A 17,222-nucleotide genomic window follows, 5' to 3' on the forward strand; every position below is an offset into this window, starting at 1 on the left:
GTAGAGGTAGGAATGTGTCCCCGCTGCTCTGATAGGGAGGGGAGGAAGGAGGCGCAGCACTGGGGTCCAGGGGGTTTGACGTACCCGCACCTCCCCTCGCGGAGGCTTCCGGTCGGCGTCCAGGGAGTCCCAGTGTGGGGAGATGGATGGAATGAGAGTCCTTACCTGTCTTCATGATTTCTACGTGCCTAAAACTATTTTGACTTGAAAATAATCTGACAAGGCACGGTGAGTCAGAGACTTGATGACGTCTGCCGCTACGTCCGCTGTCGTGCACTGGGAGGCAGCAGAGTTCTTCTTCTGGACGTCATCGCCTCCCAGGGCAGGACGACAGACGTAAAAGCATTATATGAAATAACCTGGGGACCCGTCTGGTGGTGGGTAAGGACCCAAGTGGTGGGCGGTGGTTGTGTCTAGTTGATGTCCGCCCGTTCCTTCCGTGCTGTAGTCTGTCTACCAAAGACCGCCTGCGTCAGCCAGGGTCCGGGGTGAGGGCCACTGACTGGCCGAGCACTGCTGGCTCGTGCTTGCTTCGTAAGTGTTAGAAGGAGAGAGGTCAGAGGATCTCACAGAGAAAACAGTACAGGCTGAGCTGCTGGAGTTCGCTTGCGTGGGTTGAAAATTCCGAGCGCAGCCGCGTGACGCGCCACGGTCCTGGTCTGCAGAGGTCTTGCCGTGGAAGGAAGGAAGCTACTTGTCCGTTCTGATAGCGGACCATCTTGACGAACTAGAACGTTCTCTTACTCACACGGTCTCCTCCTCCTCTGTTGACGTCTGCACTATTTAACAGACGACTCCACGGACCCCTGGGTGGCTCAGTCTGTTAAGCATCGGTCTTGGGCTCAGGTCACGATCCCAGGATCGTGGGACCGAGTCCCGCATCAGGCTCCCTGCTCAGCGAGGAGCCTGCTTCCCCCCATCTGCTGCTCCCCTGCTTGCACTTTCTTTTTCTCTCTGACAAATAAGTGAAGAAAATCTTCTTTAAAAAATGTTAAATAAAAAAAAAATGTTAAATAAAAGATTACTCCGTTAAAAAGATACTTATGTCTAAAATTGGGAAAATTGTCACTTCATTTAATTGAACCCACTTCAGATGAGTTTTTGTTTTGTTTTTTTCCAGTTTTCACTTAGCCAGAAAACCATTGGCCTTTTCATCTACTTAATTTTACATGCATGCGTGATTTATTTTTATTGTTTTTTTTGAAAGCATCTTGTCTAATCCTTTAAATAAAGACCTTTGGACCAAATGGGTTTTGAAGCTTGGTTTGCCTAGAAACTGATGGGTAGTTTTGAATAGATTGGAACATGCATTACCATATTTATTCCCATTTTCATATTAATTTCAGAGTATATTATACGAAATTAAAAAGCTACAGAGGAACAGGCAAGTCTTTAATTTCATCTATTTTTTTGAATGACATAAATACTGATGGTAAACCCAAAAGTTATTACAAAGGAAGCAATTTATCAGTTATCTCAGAAAAAGTGTTTTTTTTTTTTTTATTTAGGGGAGTGAGAACCTAAACAAGGTAGAACAAGTCAATTTCAAAGTATTTGTGTAATATCTTGAAAGATAAATATAATTTCTAAAGATTGTAACTAGATCTTAAGTATTTCTTATTTAGCGCTTGATGTCGATGAAATTCCTTAGAACGTGAAGAACTTGAGCTAAATGTTGACCTGGGTAGTCGTCGTATTTTGAAGAAACTTTTTAGAAGACGTCCTGGCTTTATGGTTGTGCTCTGGGTTGTGGGTGGTGCTACTTCCTCCCGTCCAGTTGGCCTCGTGCGGGCTGCGAGTCGGTGGGATGATGGAGGTCAGGAGCTCAATCTGCCTTACCCGTGAGCTGATTCTCCACATGCCCTGGGGTGCTTTTCATCTGCGGGATGGTGGCTCTTGCTTGTTAAAGCTGGAAGCTATTTTGTTTTTTGTTTTTAATTTGGCAGAGAGTATGAGAGGGAGAGCATGCCGTTGGGGGGGAGCAGCAGACTGCCCGCTGAGCAGGGGGCCTGACACGCGGCTCGATCCCAGGACCCCGGGGTCATGACCCAGGCTGAAGTCAGACGCTTAGCTGACGGAGCCACCCCACTCCCCGAACTGGAAGCATTGACAGTTGCCGGCGTGCTGTTTTGAACTTGGCAGCCCTGCAGGTGCATCCTGGAGACGATGTTGAAATTCAGAGGCCGTTGTCCTTCCCAGGTCTGGGAGTCCTCCCCTGCCCGTGTAACCCAGCCGTGCCCGGGGGTCTGCGTGCCGTGGCGCCACTTGTTAGGGAAATGGAGTTTTGTCCGGTACGTCGTAGGAGGCCACGCTGGCAGTGCACACAGTTTGGAGAGAATTCTGTCAAGACTGGCTTTGTGGAGTCTCCGTAGCTAAGTGTGTAGGTTTTATGCGGCACTGGGACTGGGTCGTCTGTTTTTATTTTGGTGGCTTCAAATGCGTTGGGCGCTGCCCCTTACAAGCACACCTGCCGTCAGCGGGTGTTGTCCGTTATAGCCCTGGAGGTGGCCGGGGCCTCCGAAGTGGCCCTGTCCTGGCTCTCACGTCTGCGGGGGCCCAGCTTGAGTGAGGGACCGCGGGGGGCTGCTTCAGCCGCCACCGCCGCTCTGCGCCCTGTCGTGCTCTGCGCCCTGTCGCTGGCCCCTCGCCCACCCCTGCCGCATTCACAAAGCAAGTCTGCCTTTTTGCTTCTTTGCGGACATAATCCAGACCTAGGGAAGCGCTGCGAGAGGAGTACCAGGAATCCTCAGGGACACGTCACACGGGTTTTCCAGAGGTCAGCGAGCTGCTCTCTCTGCTTTACCCTTCTTCCCCTCACATGGGCTATTTTCTTTCCTGAGGGTTAGGAGTGAGTTGCAGATTTGATGCACTTTATCCCTAATGTTCAATTTCCTAAAAACAGTTCTCTTCCCTACCCGTGGTACAACGATCAGAATCAGAAATAACGTCCATGCGGGGCTGTTTTCTGCTCACTAGAGCTCCCTGAGGGGCCAGCATTGTCCTTGGAAGCAAAAGAAACCCCAGATCACCCGTTAGGCTCCACTGTCAGAGCTCCTGGGTCTCTAACCTTGGTGGTTCCTCAGTCCATTCCTTTTCATCTCCTGATCAGCTGGTGGTTTTGCAGACTGGCTGTCAGTTCCCATGTGTGCCTTTGGGCAGGACTTGCTGGGGCGCCTGTGTGTGTCCTGAGCAGGCCCATAGGGCAGCAGGTGGCCTCCGTGTGACCCATTGTGGTTTGTTACGGTGGTGGCTCTGGTGAAAACGGACTCATTTTCCTGTTGTAGTTGCTCAGTGTCTTGTGAGGGATACTTTCTTCCTCAGGAAATATCTTAAATTCTCTCATCAGACGGTCAGCCATTGTTTTTGGCATCTTGATGACTCTTGTCTGAGTCTCCTGTTTTGGGGGAGTTTTATTTATTTATTAATTTATTTACTTTACTCAGGATTGTCCGGTTGTGACATTCTTCAGTCTGTTGTTTCTTCTCCATTTCTGCATTGGCTGTCTGCTGTGGGAGCAGCTAGTTCACAGGGTGGACTCGTGGGTTCTTACTGTCCACCACTGTTACTTGTCCTGACGCTCCCCTTGTCGCGGGCTTGGCAGCGGGAGCCCCTGAAGCTGACCGCTGTGGTGAGGCAGTCGGTCTGAGAGCATGGCCACGTTTTCCGACACAAGTGTTATTGAGGCCCCTGGTCCCCAACTCTGGAATCACCCGTTGCTCCGAGAAGTCCTGCTTCCTTGTAATGGAGAGTGACATTTAGGAAGCAGGATCTGGGCGCACAAAATGTGTTTTCCGCATGCACTCGTGCTAAGGTCTGCATGTAGTGCTTGGAGGAGGTCTTTGAGCTCTCCTAACCTGCAGGGAGAGGGACGGGTCGCACCCAACCTTGACAGTGACGGCTTCTGCGAGCACGAGCTCAGGGTGTGTGTCCTCCCCTCTGCCTTCTGCAACGGTGCGTGCACCCTGGTGGCCCGTCAGAGTAGACAGGAAAGCCAGTGAGAACAAAAGATTCCGGGGAGTTTGGTGTTTGTATTTGGGGGAAAATAACTTCTTCAGAAATTGCATTTCATGATTTTCCTATAGATTTTTTTTCAAGGACAAACGAGGAAAGTTAACATTTATTGGTGACTGACTTGACATTCTGGGGCTGCTCTCCTTGGCTGAACTGTTTTCTCAAGAGGTCGCAGTGTGCCTCTCCCCCTAGGGTATGGCGCGGGGGCTGTGCGTTGGGGCTGTGCGCTGGTGTGCGTTGGTCCGCGGGCAGAAACACTAGGGTCGCTCCCTGCCGCTCGTCCTTCCTGCGTCGGCATCTGCAAGCTCGAAATCGGCTCGTGCTGTAAAAGGACGTTACTGTTACTTTTTACAAATACTCTTTTCCTCTGTCTTGATCCTTCCTTCGGTTGATTTTGAGAATTCTTTTGGCCCATGCAGAGATGCAGAAGCAGTAGTCCAGAGGCTAATGTCGGACGCTCTGAGCCTGCAAGACCCACCTGAATGATCTTTTAATTCAAAGAAGGAAGTCTCTTACCCTCCTTTTCACGGGGACTGGAGGTTTTTGAGATGCTGTCCTTGGGTCACGTGTGCGTCTCCGTGCGGCAGGGTGGGACGAGCGGCTCACTCGGAGTCTTTTGGGGTAGTCCCCAGCTGCCGTGCGCTGCCCGTCCTGACCCCCAGCCTCTCCTGCTCTCCTCGCGGGGCTGCAGGAGTTCCTGAAACCGCACAGGCTGGGGTGGTTCACAGCCGCTCGCAGTATCTTCACTTTCTCTTCGGCCAGCCTTCGTCAGAAACATCTCTGCAGACCTAGGGCTCCTCTCCCGCGAGTGGAGACGGTGTTGTGCTTTCAAACACTTTCCCCCAGCCTGGCCAGCGGGGCCTCAATGTCCTGCATGGTTAGGGGTAGGACGTGGGGGGTTTCTGGTGGGATGCTGCTTGGTGTGGGGCCCACTTTGTTACATTGTAGCACGTGGTGTCTGCGGACAGGTGGGCTGAGAAAACCTCATGACACTTTGTTCTGCATTTGGTGACCTGCGTACGCCTTCCTGCGTGGACTCCCTCTCCGGGGCTGAGCCCCCCGCCACGTTAGCTGAAACGTGACACGCACTGCCAGGGTGAATTCAGGTGGAGACCATGTGTTTACACTTAGCCGATCCTCTCTTAATGCTCAGCAGTGTGGACTTCTGAACTCTGGATGCCCTCGGGTGACTCCCATGTCAGGGAGAGTAGACATCACGGTTGGAAACAAAGGCATTTGAGGAGGGATGACGTTGATCTGCGAGCGATCCGTGAATCTCTTACACGTGCCGGTGACAACGAGACCCGTGTCCTGTCACCACAGAGGGAGTCCTTGTGCAAGCTTTGTGTGGCGCTCGTCTCCTGCGGTCGTCCCTGTCAACACTAAATCCTCGCTTCAGGCCTTGGGGTGGTTGGATTTGTCCCAGGTACGTTGTGCAGCAGGGGCCTCCCTGTGCCTGCCCCCGGCGGTCGCTGACTGCGCTCCTCTCGGGGACACAGGCCACCGGCGCACAGAGCTCTGGGTCGTCCGCCAGGACAGCCGTAGAGGCTGACACCCGTCTGTCCATGATGTGCACTGGAGCTTGCACGGGGCACGCCTTCAGGGCACCCCGGTCCCATCCTGGAGATGCCAAGAGCTGCCCCCACATTGTGACAGCCAGAGGTGCCTCCTGATCTGCTCTGGAATACGACGGGCAAAACGCTTTGACCCCAGCACTGAAGGTTATGTGACCTTGAATGCGACCCGTAGGTGAACTATCCAGAGGAAGGTGCACGTGCAGGCCATGTAGCCAAGGCCGTGTGGCACGGTTATCCTGCGTGCCCCGCCTCGGCGCCCTTTCATCCCGGCTGGCCGCCTCCCTGCTCCGGCGAGGGTCCTGTGTCTGCCGGCCCTTGGTGTTGCAGCCTCTGGGGGGGGTGCGTGTCACCCAGAGCAGTGGGAGCTGAGAGGGCTTCTGGGAGGAAGTGCGGCTCTGAGCTTGGGTTCAGACAAAAGGATGAGGTCGAGGTGGATAGTGAATAGCAGGCTGGTCTGAGCAGAGGGACCCTATTATGTTGGGGGGACTCCAGCAGCATTGGGAGCATGTCCCAGGCCAACCACGTGGGTCCCAGTGGCCATGGAGTGGCACGGTGAGGTCCCAGGGGCCTGCATGGGTGACCCCAGAAGCCCCCAGGGACTGGATGGCGCTGGGCGAGCAGGACTGAGCTGCGTCCCCGGGATCCAGGGGTCGTCCCCATCCCCGTGCTCCTCTGGGCCTCGCTATGGGGCTCCACCACATGGCCCTTCGGAAAGGTCACTGGCACCCTTCCTCACTGAGTCCGGCACATCGGGCCCTCAGTGGTTGGTCGACCAGCGTAGGGCGTACACTGTAATGGCAGAGTTCGGTGAGTTTAGACAAGCGTGTGCCTTGGCAGCCCCCCGTCACAGTGCGGATATCTTGGTCTGGGTGGGATTTTCACCCTGTCTGGTCCGTCCCGGGGGCGCTTACCTCTGACACCCTTTCTCAAGGCGCTTGCTCCTTGGCATATGCTTCTCAGCCTTTGTGGGCAGTGCTCTGGTTGGGTGTTTTAAAATTGACATTCTTTTTTTCTGCCTGTGCCTTAATTGTTGGGGGTCCCCAAAGGCCTGCTGTCTGTATGCTGTGAGATGGTGGCACCTTGGGCCGGGATACACAGCTCATCAGACCCATGCGCCAGCCGTGCTTTCAGCCGGCCGGCGGCTGGTGGGGCCTGCGCTCGCCTTGCTCTGTGCTCCATGCGGACTTAACGGTCCCTTCTGCACTCGGTCCCTGGCAGGTGCGTTCGGGGACGCCCGGAAGGGTCCACACACTCCTGTGTCTCGCGGTTCACACTTCTGCTGGCATCTCTGTCCTGCGGGTACACTGCAAGCCCGTCTGCTCCGCCCACCCCGGGCTCCGTTCCCAGCACCACCTGTGGGCTCCAGAGCTGCTGGTCCCCAAGCTGCCACTTTCAGCACGCTCTTCGCTGGGGGATGTGAAGCCTGGTGCCCCTCGCCGGTGTGGCTTGGCCTTGCCTCCCCCGCCACCCCGCCTGCATCCTGTCGTCTTGGGGGGGGGTCGTCCTAGAAGTGTCCTGCCGAAGGACAGTTAATGCTCTAGAATTAGTGGGGTCCCCCTTGAATCTTGGTGACGTGGGTAAGAAAGATTTCTGAAGGACACAGAACATCTGATAAGTTGAACTTGATCAAAATACAAAACCAAACCTTCAAGAAGCACCTTTAGGGAAAATGAGAAAGCTGACTACAGGGCGGAAACGCACCGCATGGAGTGTGTCGACCTGTTGCCGCTTGACCTTGAGGCACCGAGTGTGTCTTCAGGTTAACATTTTAGGAAAGATGGGCGAAATCCTTCTAGCCAGTTTCTGATATTCCTGAAGAGAGTTCTCCGCAGGCCATGTTTTAGAGCAGAAATGAGTGAAGTGAGTAAACGCAGACCGTCTTGTACGTTTTGCATGCATGTGCTGCGGGCACAGAGGAGAGGCAGCGTCTGCGGGCCTGGCCGCCGGGCCGTGAACCTTCCATCTCCGTGGCCTGCGCAGCCTTACACGCTCTTACACAGTAGTGGGTTCACAGAGCCTGTCATTGGAGTGCAGGTGACATCAGCATTTGTAAACCCTAAAGAATGGTGAATGGCCCAGTTTACTCTCTTTCTTATAAAACCTACCCCCAGGGGCGCCTGGGTGGTTCAGTGGGTTAAGCCTCGGACTTTGGCTCAGGTCATGATCTCAGGGTCCTGGGATCGAGCCCCGCATTGGGTTCTCTGCTCAGCGGGGAGCCTGCTTCTTCCTCTCTCTCTCTGCCTACCTGTGATCTCTGTCAAATAAATAAAATCTTTAAAACAAACAAATGAACAAACCTACCCCCAGCATTCCAGGGGGCAAACCGCAGATTTTTGCCAGGTTCCAGAAGGCCTGACAACCCTTCAGAAACCCGCTAGCCAACAGACAGATGGTAGACACCTTTGACTTTTGGGCAAGTGCAGTCAGTCCCCTTGCCGGCTCTGCTGTCTTCCCAGACGGTCACCTTCCCGGGCCTGCTGCTACCCTCCTGCGTGCAGGCGACCAGGACGGGCAGGGGCGCCGGCAGGACGGAGTCGCAGTTGCAGGCTGTTTGCAAAGTGGGCTGCTCTCTGGGAGGGCATGTCTCGTGTCTGAGGGAGGGCTGATTTGACAGTGCCCGCCACAAGGGCCGTGATGTGAGCGGCCTGGACCCCGGCAGCCGCTCAGAGTGGGTCGTGTGGGGTCAGAAAGGAGCGAAGAGGCTGTCGTGCTTCTGAGCGGGGGCTGGGCTTGGTGGGGCCGAGTGCTGCAGAGCCGGCCGGCGGAGAAAGTCAGCTGGACCGTGGTCCCAAGCCAGGCTTGACGGCCAGCTCTGACACCCGCGGCCCAGAAGCTGCTGTCACAAGGCAGGAGAAGTGCAGGCTGCCCAGTGGAGGTGGGCGGCAGTCGGTGGGCACGGGGGCCACGTCGGGGTTTCTCCTGGAACGTAGATCCCCAGCGTTAGGCCGGCAGGAGCCTGGAACAAGAAGACATCTTTGAGCGGCGCCATGCAGATGGGAAGGTTTCTGGGTAGGGGTGCCGTCTGCTGCAGGGGCGGCTTCCTTGAACACCGGGGAGACGGGCAGAGTCTGGGCGGTGGCGTGCGTGTTGGGTGAGCACCTCCCTGAAGGACGCCAGCACCTGCCACCTGAGTGGCGCTGTGGTTTGGGGGCAAGCATGCTGCTGGGCTGCAGACACACAGGGTGGCAAGCCCTGGGCCCAGTCATTGGGCACTTAGTGCGTGGTCGTAGAAGACGGGGCTGCCGGCCTTGGCCCCTCTGTGAGCCCATGGAAGGCCTTTGTGGTCCAGAAGCTCTGGGGCAGTGTGGGGGAGGCAGGAGAAGCGCGTGGCACTTGCTGGTGGGCTCAGACCTCACAGTGTCTGGTTTGTGGCCTTGGCGGGGAAGCACCCAGAAAGGCCCCCCTTCGTAGACGCTGGCCTGCCAGGTGCCTGGGTGCCCCAGGTCTGGCGAGGAGGCTCCGTGGGAGCAGCAGGCTCCCGTGGTGCCGTTGCCAGCCCCCAGAGCTCCGGCTTGACGCTGGTGCTCTGACCACACAGCCTGGCGGTCTGTGCCGCTCGCGTATGAAGGAAATGGCCATTTTTGTATTGGTAAAAGCCAGTAGCACAATAGTCGTTCCAGAAAAATCCCAGTGACTCGTAGCTTCTCTGTAGACTGGGCACGATACACGGGAGACGTCCATTCTTGTCGGTCGCCTAGGGCGTGCTGCTTGTTGTAGGAACGCGCGCGCCTGCGCGCCGTTACCAGAAGCACGAGACACCGCTCCCGCACGCATCCGAAGTCGAGCGTTCTCCCGGTCCCGTCTCCTGGCAGCGCCCCCGGTTCTTCTGGCTTGGCCTCCGCGGCTGTGTTGTTTGCGTGCGAAGCCCCCTCTGCGTCACAGCCGGGGAGGCGGAGCCGCAGCGTGGGCGGCGCCACCTGCCAGGAGCTAGGTGGAGGTCCCTGGGAGAGCTGGTCCCAGACCCCGGGCTCTGCGGGCGCGCGGGTTCCCTTCCTCACCGGGGACCGTTCTCTCTGTCTCCAGGTCGGTCCTGCTGCAGCTGGAAGGATGTAGCCACCCGGTTGTCATGAAAGGCTTGTGTGCCGAGTGTGGCCAAGACCTGACCCAGTAAGTACCGGCCGCTCGCGGTGGGGGCGGGGCCTCTGGGCCTGAGACACGGTGACCCACAGCTTCGAAGGGGCGGCCCCCCTGGCGGGGACGCTGGCGGCAGATGACAGGCGCCTCCTTACCGGGCGAGTCAGGTCCGACTCCCTGGGAGGCGTCCTTTCTGGTTTTAGTTCCGGAAGCCCGGGCGCGGCGGGTGTGCTTTCCCCGTGCAGCCAGGCCCCATGCAGCCAGGTCCGCTGCACGTCCGCGGTGGGCCTGCACCTCACAGCCCCCTGGGCTCCCCCGCCCCGCTGCCGGGCTCCCTCGCCCGCGTTTGCTATGCAGAGTGGCATGGCCAGTCCCTTGTCACGTTTCCGTGCGGCCGTCACTGCTCATTTCCGGTGACCTCGGGGAGCGCTCGGGGAGAACTCTCCCGCCTGCTCTCAGCCCGCAGGCCGCACTTGGGCAGCTGGCAGCGGGAGGAGACCCTGCCCCGGCCAGCCCTGGCTCCGGAGTGGGGGTGGGCCTCTTCGGCCCGGCGCCCCGTGTGTGTTGTGCGGCGAGTGGGTGGGTTCCGGGGGTCTGACGCGGTGTGCCTTCTCGTGTCTGCAGGCTGCGGAGCAAGAACGGGGGGCAGCAGGTGCCTCTGTCCACGGCCACGGTGTCGATGGTGCACAGCGTCCCCGAGCTCATGGTGAGCTCCGAGGTAAGGCCTGCCTCTGGCGGAGGCGAAGCCCGAGAACGTTTCCTGAGCACAGTGGGGCGCCTCGGGGGGGACCTCTCGCCCCGTGCGGAGAGCGGCGCGGGGAGGCACCAGGCCTTTCGTCAGGATGGTTTCCGGGATAGCCGCTGGGGAGACGGGCAACTGGGGTCACCTGACGTCTGCCTGCCGTACGGAAGGCTGCGCTCATTTCTTTCCCAAAGGGATCTGCCTCTTGGGGAGGCCCAGCCCCGCCAGCCCGAATCCGAGCTCCCTGGGGTGCTATGGCTCCCGCGGTCCCATGGCCAGAGCCGGAGGCTGAGAGGGGCTGAGGGGAAGGTGTGTGCCCTGCCGTGTGCAGAGCAGCTGGGCTGGGCACAGGCAGGAGCAGATGGCCACCTGTGACGGGAGAAGTGTCAGGTCCCCACCGGCAGGGCTGGGGGAGTGGACGGCGGGGACACACACACACACATGCCGCGCGGTCCTCAGGGGCAAGCGTACGGGGCAGCATCCGGGAGCCTGCAGGTGGTGTGCTTGTGAGTGTCGTTGCTTCGCACGCGTTTTGAGGGCCTCACGGGCAGTGCGGGTCGAGGCGTTCTGACCGCGCTGTCACGGGCCAGGGCTGCGGTGCAGGGGTGGGGGCCGGCAGGACGACCCTCCCACAAGTGCTGGGGACGCCGGGCCCTTCCTGTGAGACCGTTTCAGAGCCGGTGACACGTTTCTCAGTGTTGCAGTTGTCGGGTCTGGGCTTTGCAATGGTACGTACCAGCTTTATTTTTGTGTGGGCAAGACAGGATTTTGACCTCCATGAATTACTGAGCTTTAAACAAATGTACATACGGAAAAGCATGTGAGTGAGTGAGTGAGCCGGACACAGACAGACCTGAGAAGCTGGGGCATCAGAGGAGAAAGGGTCCCCGCTGCTGCTGCCGGGGCGGAACTCTGGCTGGCCGTGTCCGCGGCCCCTCTCAGCTGCAGACGCGGCCTTGCCCTGGCTGACGGAAGCGGGACCAGGAGCTCGTCTGTGGCAACGGAGACCGAACTGAGAAGGCAGAAGCGATGTGCACCCCGAAACACGGCTTGCGGCCGGGGCCCCTCCCCAGCGCGAGTCCCACGCTGGCCCCATAGGCCACCATGGGCCGCGCCATCTGCAGGTCTCTCCCGAGGCGAAGCAGTGTTCACAGCGCAGCAGGAGGCTGAGGCAGCGCCGCCGCAGCCCCCCGCCCGCCTGGTGCCCCACAGTTGGCCGCTCTCCTGCCTCGCCACCGGCCTCGTCCCGCAGCGCGTGGCGCTCAGCCAGTCCTCACTGACCAGCTGCTGCGGTCCGCTGCTTTCTCGTTGGTTAACACTGAGTTACGGGATTATGTTCGGAAATTCTCGTGTCACAGAGGTGGCTCGAGGTGGGGGGGGGCAGGCCGTGTGCCCCGGGGGCTGTGTTAGCGGCGCAGTGGGGCTGCCGGCGCTATGGGGCGGGGAGTGGCACAGCCACTGCCCTGCTTCCTTCTGTTTTTCCTGACAGAATCGGATTTGGTTCTGGACCCAGACGTCCACACTTCATGATCTTCCTTTTCATTCCGCCTGCAGCAAGCTGCGAAGCTGGCGAGGGAGGACCAGGAGCGGCTGCACCGCAACAGGAAGCTGGTGCTCATGGTGGACCTGGACCAGACGCTGATCCACACGACAGAACAGCACTGCCAGCAGATGTCCAACAAAGTGAGTGCCTCCTGGGGCTGGAGCCAAGGCCTGTGCTGCCGGGCTCGCGTCCCCGAGCGGGTCCCCCCGGCAGTGCCGGCGCCCACTCCCCGTCTCCCCGGTCACTCGGCCCGGCCATCGCCAGATCCGCGCGTGGCGGGGTCGTTGGGAGGGTCGAGGATTTGGAACCTGGAAGACCCGAGGCCCCCGGGTTAGGTGGACAACAAAGGAGGGACAGTCTTGGTGGGGGCAGAGAGGTGGTGTTGGGCCTCCAACGACAGCTGAGATACCGGGTCTGCACTCAGGAGCCTGGAGGGAAGGCCTGCAGGGCCCCGCGGAAGCGGATTCTCAGAGAACTAAAGGGTCGGGGACCGTCCTTAAAACCTCCACATTCCGCCTCTTCTGCTCGGTCCAGACGCTGAGAAGTTGACGTTCTTCTGGCCTTTTGGAAGGCGCTCAATAGCGTCTGTTCAGGTGGCTCTCCGCGGCTGGGACCAGCTTATGCCCTCCTTAACAAAGGAGGCCTCACCCACATGGAAACCATCGTTTTCAGAATCCTTTGCTGTCGGGCAGTCGATACACAGACTCCGGGTCAGACATTAGGCCGTCAGCAGGTCGGCACCTGTGGCCGAGCCCCGCGGGAAGGCCTCTGACGGGAGTGGCGAGGCCAGGCCAGCAGCGGGAGTGGAGGGATGGGGGAGGTTGGGTCACAGCGCTCGGTGACTGCGGCGTGTCACCCGGGAGTCGTTGCAAACGTGGCCGGAAAGCAGTTTGGCTTTGTGAGCACGTGCGGTGACGCTGACGTCCCTGGGCCATCCCCACGGTCCCGCATGCGGCAGGGTCCTGCCGCCACGCTGCTGCCCGTGGCAGTGAGCAGGGACGCTCTCCGCTCAGGCCCGGTCCCCTCTCCCGAGGCAGCCTGTGCCGTTCGGCGGCCTACGGTGCGGTCCGAGTCTGTGATACGAGCGTGTGACAGGAGGGGTTCGGAAGTCCTTTGGACTTTGTCATTCCTGAGAACTCTGCTTTGCGAGTGTGGCAGCAAGTTGGAGGACCTTGCGCAGAGAGAGAGGGTTGCCGCGCGGACGTGCCGGTGTGTGTGCTGGCCCGCCAGCCGCGGGTTTCCTGCACCTTTGAAGTTGGCGCTTCTCATTCACTCCACAGAAGTTGGGACTCGCCGTGGCATGCCTGTTGCTCAGTTTGTGTGATCTACACGCTGAAGGCGCCCTCCCGCCCGCGCAGACAGGCCGAGGCTGCAGCTGGCCCTGGGGGGTTCCGACCTTGCCTCTGCCCCTGCCCGGCCCTCCGGTGCCACCCTGGCCCGCGGCAGCTAGAAAGGCGTGTTCAGTTCTGAGCTTTGGAGATCCCAGCTTGTGTTTTCAAGGACGTTTCTGCTGCACCTGTGCCGTAGGGGACCGTGGCTCTGATCCCACGTGTGCACGTTTTCAGAGAACAGCCGCGTCCTGGGCAGGTTGACTAGTTCACAGCTAGTGGAAAGCCACTTAGCATCTGGGTCGCTTGCTTTTGTTTTCAGTTCAGCATATTTTTACTGAGAAAGTTAATGATAAGCAGAATGAAAAGGATCAAAGTTTAGCTTCTTTAGGAAAGTGAACTTAACTGGTGTATTCATCATACGTAAGCAGGTTGGTATCACTGATTCTGTGCGTCTGCTGAAGGGGGCTTAGGATACCGTGTCATCTTTTGCGCTGTGTTTGTGGGTTCATAAACTAGCACTTACGACAGCCGAGGAGCAGGACTGAGTTTTGTCGTTTGCCTCCATCACGGCCTCGGGAGGACGCTGTCGGCGGGTCACTGGAGACCTGCTCCGGGTGACCTGCTGTGGCTCAGCTCTGCCGAGGCTCCTGATTGAGCAGGACGTGCACATCCTCACCCTGGGACACTTGCTTTATCCTTTGCCAGGAGAAGACCGTAGATGAAACAGCCGAAGGGTCTGGCGACGTCGCTGAGGCCGTGGCAACAGGGTGCTGTCCTCAGGGGTCCTTCAGCCACCAAGGCCACTCAGTCCCCTCCGTGGTGACCTTCGGTGTCTGTCGTGGGTGGGCGCCCTGCGGGGTGCGGCCTGGGGGTGTCGTCCGGCAGCTTCTGGCTTCTCACCAGCATGTGTGTTCCTCCAGGGCATCTTCCACTTCCAGCTGGGCCGGGGGGAGCCGATGCTGCACACCCGCGTGCGCCCTCACTGCAGGGAGTTCCTGGAGAAGATTGCCCGGCTGTACGAGCTACACGTCTTCACGTTCGGGAGCCGGCTGTACGCCCACACCATCGCAGGTGCGCGGCTCCGCCCGCGGTCCCCTGTGCGGCCTTGAGCTTTGCGTGAACATCGTCCCTGGTGGGTTTGGTGGGCTTCTTGCAGGTGGAGAGAAGAAACCCAGCTCTCGAAAGCTCAGTTCGCTCTCAGAGCTGGCCATTGCTTCCCCAGACGTGTGGCTGCTTGCACTCTGGTCGGACGCATGCTGTGGGCCGGTCCCAAAGTTGCTCAGGACTGCGAGTAGGTGGAAGAGTAGAAACTTCTTACGTGAGCAACGTCAGGTCGTTTAGCTCATTGGTTTGGAAATCCCCAGGAATCAGGTTGCTGGTGTCTGTCCATACCGGACAGTCGGAGCACAGGCGTCCTGGCTGTCTCTTGTGCGCGATGGACGTGCTGGTTTGGCGCTGGAGCTGTGCTGGGCAGCGTGTGTGCGGAGCCCTTCTTGGGCCAGGAGTGGTGCGTGCTGGTGGCAGTGCTGCCTGGGGACAGCACTCTGACTGTCCACGAATGTTGGCCACGGCACCTCCGTAGTCATTCCACAGTGGCCACATTAAGTCCTTCTTCGTGGAAGTGTTTTTACTGGGGTCTTGGTCTTTTTTGATGGAGAAGTGGCTTTTGAATCCTCCTTGAACACATAGCACCTTTGTCATCTCCTCCACGAGCACAGCGGCCGCGCGCTGGAGTCCTATCATCTCGGGTTTGCCTTTGCTGAGTGGCAGCCTGGTGTCCCCACTCCATGCCAGTGACCCGTAGCACCCCAAGGCAAAGGAGTGGTTGGGTCCTCGGGTGCCCCCTTTGGGCTTTGCCTCCTGGCCGCAGGATGATCTGGAGCCGTGGTGTCTCTCCAGATCTCCGGCAGTGGGGCCCACGGAGAGGTAGTGAAGATAATACTGATTTAGGGAGAAGGGCCTGGGGTGCCGGGGACCTGGAGGCCGAGAGGACGTTCCCAGCAGCCCTGGGGCAGTCTGCCTGTCTGCCTCTTCCTTGTGTCCGGCTTCGAACTCCCGCGTCCCAACACCTGTGGACACGTCACAGGAAGTACCCTCGCCACAGGCCAGGGGACCCATCACTGCCAGGTGGCTGCCTTTTAGCATTGGCGACCGCGTTGTGCCCACCCGAGGACTTGGGAGGAAGCTGGGGCCCCTGGGATGTGTGCCCGGCGTGGCTCTGAGGGGGGTCGGCCCTCAGAGAGGGTCGCTGGCATGGAAAGGCCTCGGAGTTGAGTTTGGAATCGGTGGGTTTGACCGTGGACGGAGGAGGCTGGAGGTCCTGCCCTGGTGTGTAACCCCCACGGCGTCTGTAGCTTCCTCCTCCTGTCAGGTTTCAGTTGGGAAAGTTACCATTTTCGCAGGGTGTATGTTTTCAGTATGATTAGGATAGATCCGTTTTTGTTATAGCGAGTAAGAGGTGGGGTGCTTTTCGTGGATTGGATCGTAGAGACCAGCCCCCGAGTGGCATCCGTGTCCACACAGAATGTGTGTGTTCTTTAATTAGTAAGAATGCGTGTTTGTAACATTTCCTGTGGGCGCAAGCGGTCTCTGTGGTAAGTGCTGCTGGCTTGGGGACCCCACAGATGTTAGCAGCCGGAGGTGGCCGCCCTCCCCTGCTGTGTGGCCGGCCTCGCGTGTGCAGACACCAGAGCATGGGGCACCTTCTCTCCGACAAGGCGTGAGTCAGATGTGTGGTCTCGGGGTCCTGCTGGGAGGTGGATGGGAGGCCAGCCTGCTCAGCATGCTGGCCGTCAGCAGCGGGCTGCGTACGTGGGCTGCCGCGTCTGCCGTCACGGCGCTGACAGGGTCTCCTGATGTGCAGGGAATATGGTTGGCTTGTCGGGGTGAGCAGGACAGGCTGCCGGGCGCCTCGTTCCCTGCCTTGCTTTGCAAACAGCCCAAGGCACAGGGAAGCTGCCCACAGTGGCAGAACCGGAATTTTGGGGCCCAGCCCCTCGTATACATGCAGCGTGGTGGGTAGAAATGATGTACTCACGCGTTTATTGTCCCCACAGACACCACGCCCCCGGGGGGTGATGTGAAGCTTTGTTTAGTCCTTAGGTCCTGAGCTCAGCCAAATTCCAGGTCATGTTAAATTCAGCAAATGGTTAGTGAACAGAAGCCCTTAAAGATGTTAAGAGGAACCGTAAGTGAATCATGGTCCTACCAAGAGAGACTAGAGCGTTTGGTGCCAGTATGGGATGCTTAGTGTCCCAGTGTCGTGAGCAGAAGGGGCTTCACCGCGCACAGAGAGGGACATCAGCCTGTCACATGTCTGACCTTGGTTTTGTCTTCTTTTCAAAGGCTTTTTAGACCCCGAGAAGAAGCTTTTTTCTCATCGAATATTATCGAGGGACGAATGTATTGACCCATTTTCTAAAACGGGGAACCTCAGGTACGTACTTCGTTGTGTTCGCGAGGCGGCTTCCTGCCCAGTGTCCAGCGGACAGCGCGTGTGGCCGCAGTTCTGTGCTTCTCGGCCCTGTTCCCGCTTCGCACGGCACCCAGAACCCTGCTGTCTTCTAGCTGGGCTCCTTCCTCCCCCAGCTCCCCCAGCGTCCAGGCTGTGCTGGGCTCCCTGGCGGGCTCCCAGGGCATGTAGCCAGAGCCCCACAGGTTGAGGGTCTGGGGAGGGGGAGTGAGAGCAGGGCTGGAGCAGCGGGGAACGGGAGGTGACAAGCAGAGGGGCCGAGAGCTCCTGCAGGTGCAGGACAGCGGGAAAGGAGCGGGTGTTGGTGTCTCACAGTTGTGTTTCCCGAGGAGCTGCTGCTGCTCCTCTTAGTTTGTTCCCAGATCCAAAGTCACAGCCCTATCTGCTCCTGGTTCCGTTCCCTTAGTCACCAAGTGCCTTGTGAGTCCTGCCCTCTGTGCTTTCACAGTGGGCGCGCCTCCCCCGTCCAGAG

At 58.7% G+C, this 17,222-nt stretch overlaps 1 protein-coding gene across 3 annotated transcripts in view; it reads left to right on the forward strand.

Annotated features, from left to right (window-relative positions):
* Positions 1 to 17,222, forward strand: part of CTDP1 (CTD phosphatase subunit 1) — a 51,331-nt gene that overhangs the window by 1,648 nt on the left and 32,461 nt on the right. For all 3 annotated transcript variants that reach the window (XM_059409863.1, XM_059409864.1, XM_059409865.1), the window contains exons 2-6: positions 9,612 to 9,695; positions 10,287 to 10,380; positions 11,959 to 12,087; positions 14,199 to 14,349; positions 16,624 to 16,714. In XM_059409863.1, coding sequence (XP_059265846.1) covers positions 9,612 to 9,695; positions 10,287 to 10,380; positions 11,959 to 12,087; positions 14,199 to 14,349; positions 16,624 to 16,714 — 549 coding nt within the window. The remainder of the gene's footprint in view (positions 1 to 9,611; positions 9,696 to 10,286; positions 10,381 to 11,958; positions 12,088 to 14,198; positions 14,350 to 16,623; positions 16,715 to 17,222) is intronic.

This window comes from Mustela nigripes, chromosome 8 (genome assembly GCF_022355385.1).
Source record: "Mustela nigripes isolate SB6536 chromosome 8, MUSNIG.SB6536, whole genome shotgun sequence".
In the NCBI taxonomy this organism is placed as follows: Eukaryota; Metazoa; Chordata; class Mammalia; order Carnivora; family Mustelidae; genus Mustela; species Mustela nigripes.